Below are 6,248 nucleotides of genomic sequence, written 5' to 3'. Positions count from 1 at the left end.
TCCCAGCTTCCTACACAAAGATTTAGTTTTAGAAAAAAAAGTGAAATTGTAATTTTTTGTAATTAAATATGTTAATATTCCAAAAGCTTGCTTTAAGAAGGCCTTTTAAAACGTGTCAGAAACCCAGAAAATAAGAAAGGAAAAAACTCTGAAAGCTGACTGAATAAAATAGAAAAACTTCAGCTTTTCAAAAAACAAAACACTATAAAATCAAAGATAAAAAGGTAAACAATAAAGATAAAAGAGAAAACAAAATGGAAGGAAACAGAACACATGAAAAAGAATTAATTTTGTAATATCCTAAGGTACTAACTTTTAGTAATCAATAACAACAAGATAGAAACTACTAGAGGAATGTGCACAGACAATTCTTCACAAAAGAGGAAAAATCAATAAACATATACTTTTTCTTATATATCAATATATATACTTTCTTAGTATATAAAGAATCCAGAGCACATGTTTTATTAAAATTTTGGTAAATTCCAGTACAATCAACAAATGGAAAGAATTTTCTGGTCAATAGGCCAGTGAAACTTAGTTGGCTCATTTTTCCAGCTTATCCTATATTTAGCCTGAATGTGGCCTCTTGACCTGGAGAAGGAATGGGGTAAGACCAACAGTATCATATATGATTCTTCATGGAAATCTGAGAATTTCATGGAACTCTCTAAGTTTTATATATAAGACAAAATTGTCTATTTATATTAGAAGATGTGTTTGTAATTTTAATATAGAAATAAGTGATCAACATTATTCGAAATACAACTTTTTGAATACAGTTTCATAATTGATATTTATGCTTCAACCACTATGAAACTCAGACTGTTATTAAAAAGAACCTTTCCCTCTTTCTTTATACTGAATTCAGACTCTTGCAGATCTTTCATAATTTCTGCTTTGAGATCAGGTGGTGCTGTTGTATTAAAGTTGCAGGTTTCTGTCAAAAAATCCCAAAGCAGGTCACCATTTTCATTGCCATCAATAAAACAATCAGATATGTCCATGGTGGACATAAGGTCATAACATTCATACTTAATCCCCAATTTGTCCAGCATCTGAGAGAGGTCAGACGATGTCACATATTGGCAGAGGTCATATTGGGGTAAGCGGGATCGGTACTTTTTCCACAGCTTGTCCCAGCCACTGGTTCCTGTGTGACAGAACAAAGTTCATGCTTTCATTTATTCTTATTTTCATTTACCTACTTTAGCAGGCAGTATAGTAGATGTTTAGAATAAATCAGTCAAATAAACAAATATTCTTTCCTTTGGGTAGTTTAATTTAAGGAGTACACAGCAGGGAGAAAGAAAGTTAAATACACAAGTAAATAAATCACATATCAGATGCTGCTAAGTGCTAATAAAAAACAAATTAGAGCAAGGAATAAGGAAGGTCAAAGAGTTGGCTGGATTGCTGTTTTATATAGGTGGTCACAGAAAAGTCTCTGTATAATGTGACATTTGGGCAGAGACATGACAACTAACCATGTATTATATTATTTTTTAAATGTTTATTTTGAGAGAGAAAAGAAAAGCATGAGCAAGAAGGGGCAGAGAGAGAGGGAGACGCAGAATCAAAGCAGGTTCCAGGCTCTGACCTGTCAGCACAGAGCCTGATGCGGGGCTTGAACTCATGAACTGTGAGATCATGACCTAAGCCAAAGTTGGATGCTTAACCGACTGAGCCACCCAGGCACCCCATGACAACAAACCATGTAGATATCAGAGGGAATAATCTCTCTACTTTTAGGTTAGAGAGAAGAGCAACTACAAAGGACCTGAGACAGGAGCATGCTTGGCATGTTAAACACTAGTCAGGGAACCAGTGAGATTGGAATTGAGGTGAGCAAGGGGGAGAGTAGAAGGAGGACAGGTTGGGATGAGTGGTCGGGGGAGTAGATAAGTGGCCAAATCATGTGGGCGAGATGTGAAGCCATTGTAGTGCTTGTTTGATAGAACTTTCTGTGTTGATGAACATGTTCTATATCTGTGTTGTCCAGTATGGTAGCCACCAACCATCTGTGGCTAAGGAGCATTTGAACTGCAGCTAGTGTGATTCAAGGAAATGATTTTAAGTTTTATTGCATTGCCAGCTCACTTAAATACCAATGTCAATAGCCAAATGTGGCTTTCATATTGGACAACACAACTATAGAGTGACTTAACCTGATTTTACATTTTAATAAGTTCACTGGTCACACACATGAGAATAGATTATAGGGGGAATATGGGCAGAAACTGGGAGAACAGTTAAGGAGGCTATGGCAATAATCTGGTGACAGATGATAGTAAGTTGGAGGCGATGAGAAGTGGTTCGATTTTTTTTATTATTATGCTCCTAGATCCAGTGAGATTTGCCAACAATTTGGATACTGGGTGTGAGTGAAAACAAAGAGTCAGTGATGACCCCAATGATTTTGACCCAAGCACCTGAAAAGAGAGAACTATCATTGTTGGAAATGGGAAGATTGAAGTAGGAGCAGTCTAAAATGTATCATCAGGGTCTGGTTTTGGAAATGTAAATATGAGATATCTATTGATATCTCTATTGGATATTCCATTGGTGATTGGAGGAAGGCAGTTGTTTATGTGAGTCTTGCATTCAGAGGAGAGGATCTAAGGTTAATAACTGAAATAGAAAGAAAGAGCACAATAAATACAATCATGATTTTCTCAAAAGGAAGATGAGGTAGCCTCTCATGTCTCCACTTCTAAGATGCTGCCTTGGACTGTGAAAAATGAGGCTGATTCTTAGAAATTTTGTTGCCAGCTTTAGAAGATGTTTTAGCAATGTCTATTATGTTTAATTGAAAACCCAGCCCACTGTAGAAGCTAAAAGATGCAGCCTCTGAAAGAGAAACACAGGTTGGAATGTACTTTTGACACTTCATGAATAAGATGATTCATTATTTAGTCTCTCAGAACCTTAGTTTTCTCATCTGTAAAGTGGGGATAACCATACTTACTTCACATGGAACTACAGTTATTAAATGAGATAATTGAAGTGAATTGCTGCACAACATTAAGCACGTGGCAGATGAGTAATAAGTACTTACAAATAAATGAATATTATATGGAATTAGTTTGATAATGTATTTTCACTGGTTGTAATCTTGAAAAAGCAAGCTTGCTCTTTGGAAATCTATACTACTAATAAATTAACACAAATGAGCATCTATTTATGGAGCCTCTAATACATGCATTGTAATGTTATATACACAGTTATATACACAGTTATATTATATGTTATATACACAGTTGATACAGTGTATAGTAATTAAGAAGGTCTCTAAAGCCCAACTGCCTAAATATGAAGCCTGGCTCTTCCTCTGAGTAGCTTTATGAAACTTTGCCTCAGTTTTATTATCTGCAAAATAGGGATAATAATAGAATTTATTTATAGAATTGGGGCAAGAATAAGTAAAGATACTGAGAACCATGACAGGCACATAACATAACATAACATAAATAAACATCGCTGAAGGTTTGGAAACTTAAGTTGGACCTGGCCAAAGCAATGTAAGGGAAAGCCTAATTTCTGTGAGCTTCCAGGATTATTAGTGAAGATTTCAAAGGCTTAAGGTATTTGGTTCCCAAACCCTCTTTTGTGGTCTAAGAAATAGTAACTCTCCAGAAAAGTACACAAACATATATATGCATATTCTGCATAAAATTATTGGATGCTCAAAGACCCTTGCCTTCATCAATGGACTAGTCTAAAGTCTCCTACTGACTTCAACAAAAGAGACTATCCAAGGCAGGAAATGGTAAAATTTAAATAGTCATAGATAGTTGACATTCTACTATACTTCAGAAGAGGGAGCAATAATTGCAGGGTATCTACTACAAGGGTACAACTGGAATTAAGCAGGAAAAAAAAAAGAAAACCTCAGTCCAGTGGGGAAAAAATTAGGGTTACAATTATGTATTAAATTCTTTCATTCCAAAGAGATGATCATCTGCCCAAATAAGAATTTGCCTACCAATAAGACTTCACAAGAAAAGTAAATATTTCAGTGGTTGAGGAGAGGCTCTATATCATTATTTTTTATTTTTAACCTGCCAGAGGAAAAAAAAAAAACAAAACAATCCAAACACTGATTGCAGAAAATTTGCTGGTGTCAGTGTTGTGTGAGTTGATGCCATTTCTGAGCTGAGCAATTATACAGTTTCTAACTGATGAGTTATCATAATGGCTCTTGGTGGGCACAACATATGGTGTTACTTTTGTCTCCAACATGATATAAATGAGATTCTTTTTTCCCCATTGTATTAAAAATAACATACCATGATTTGCCTCCTTCCTTAGTCAGGTATGGAGAGGGAAGGACAACAAGCAAACAAAACCCAAAACTGTCTCCTTCTGGCTAATACTCCTTAACCAGAAAAGTTGCGTTTTAATTAGCAACTCTCTCAACTAATGCCTGGCTACTATATTTGAAGAAAACTGTGCTACTGATATCATTAAAATTTTTTTTGAACGATTATTTATTCTTGAGAAAGAGAGAGAGAGAGAGTGCATGTGTGAGTGGGGGAGGGGCAGAGCAAGAAAGGGACACAGAATCTGAAGCAGGCTCCAGGCTCTGAGCTGTCAGCACAGAGCCCTATGGGGGCCCCGAACGCAGGAGCCTTTGAGCTGTGAGATCATGACCTGAGCTGAAGTCAGATGCTCAACTGACTGAGCCACCCAAGTGCCCCCGATATCATTTTAGTGTGAGATACTCACTTTAAAAATCCACTTTGTCCTTATTTCTCTTCCTTTTCATACCCAAATCAAATATTTTATCTTTGTATAACCAGGAACTTCTGCTTCTTATAATTAAATGAATATTTATTGAGCTGGGCTACTAAGGAACACAGAGGAAAGCCTCTCTTCCCTCAAGCAACATGTATTCTAACAGGGTGACCAGTAAACTCTGTCATTTAATTACGATATCAATTTCTCTTTCTTTTCCTAATGAGTTTCACTTGCCTACCCTTCATCACTTATGTTTCAGCATACACTGTAGTATGTGTGAGAGTATGTGTGTATGTGTAGCTTTTTTGTTGAGTCTTTTATTCCTGTTTATTAAACATATGTTTAGATCTCCAGAACTTAATATATCCTCTGATTCCATGTCCGTCATGTAGTAGGTTTTAGCTAAAACATACTCTCTTTTGTAGAAAGACATTCAGAACTAGTAGTTTAGAATATTATAAGGCAGCTCTAATAAATTGTTATTAAATAATTTATTCAGGGGGCGCCTGGGTGGCTCAGTCGGTTAAGCGTCCAACTTCAGCTCAGGTCATGATCTCACAGTCTGTGAGTTCGAGCCCTGCGTCAGGCTCTGTGCTGACAGCTCAGGGCCTGGAGCCTGCTTCGGATTCTGTGTCTCCCTTTCTCTCTGCCCCTCCCCTGCTCATGCTCTGTCTCTCTCTGTCTCAAAAAATAAAAATAAAAACATTAAAAAAATAATTTATTCAGTTCAATTCAGATATTTATTGAGTGTCTGTCTTCTAGGTGCCAAAGAGACAGAACTCCTGCTCTCAAGGAGCTCTCCGGAAACTCCCCATATGTCTCTGATAACACACTTAGCATACTGCTCCAAGTATTTCCATGTCTCAATCCTCCATTAGTTAGGAGCCATTCAAAGGCAGAAAAAAAGTAATAGTCATCTGCATCCTTCATAGCCTACCAGTGACTGACTGTAAGAACTCAATACAAGCTGCATGAACCAAATCTACACAACAGCTATACTGTGCAGCCAACAAGGAACTGAGAACACAGGCTATGTACTGTTTTGAATATGGCTGAACGCACATAACACCTTGGTACACATGGTGCATATAGCCATCCTAGGTCTCTGTATAATTAAATCTAGAAACTGACACCATATTTCATTATCTTATGATCTAATAAATTGCAAAGGTGGGTGTCTATGGTACTCAGAAAACAGTAATTCAGTCTATTCAGAGAAATACATTGTCAATTTAGTAACAGGTCAGTTGTCTGACTGAAATAGACAGGAAAAAGCCTTAGTTATGTAGCATATTTAAGACAACCCTTTGGAGCAAGATAATAATCCAGACATACCATTATCTGCCTAGATATTATCTAGATGAGTATTCTTAGAAATTTAATTTAGTGACTAGTTCCAGGCTTGTCTGAATCTGTCTATAATGAGCAATCAATTTTCTGCATTGAGCTGTAGCTATGGATATACTATGGACAGCTATAGTACTGCCCTGAAACAAAGATAATACGCA

The 6,248-nt window shown here is 36.6% G+C and overlaps 1 protein-coding gene across 1 annotated transcript in view; it reads right to left on the bottom strand.

Annotated features, from left to right (window-relative positions):
- Window positions 1–430: 430 nt before the first annotated feature.
- Window positions 431–6,248, bottom strand: part of HNMT (histamine N-methyltransferase) — a 52,079-nt gene continuing 46,261 nt past the window's right edge. Inside the window, exon 6 of the mRNA XM_030326791.1 lies at window positions 431–1,153. Coding sequence (XP_030182651.1) covers window positions 798–1,153 — 356 coding nt within the window. The 3' untranslated portion in view covers window positions 431–797. The remainder of the gene's footprint in view (window positions 1,154–6,248) is intronic.

This window comes from Lynx canadensis, chromosome C1 (assembly GCF_007474595.2).
Source record: "Lynx canadensis isolate LIC74 chromosome C1, mLynCan4.pri.v2, whole genome shotgun sequence".
NCBI lineage: Eukaryota > Metazoa > Chordata > Mammalia > Carnivora > Felidae > Lynx > Lynx canadensis.
Note: the sequence above shows the minus strand (reverse complement) of the source record. Positions and strands in the feature narration are given on the sequence as shown.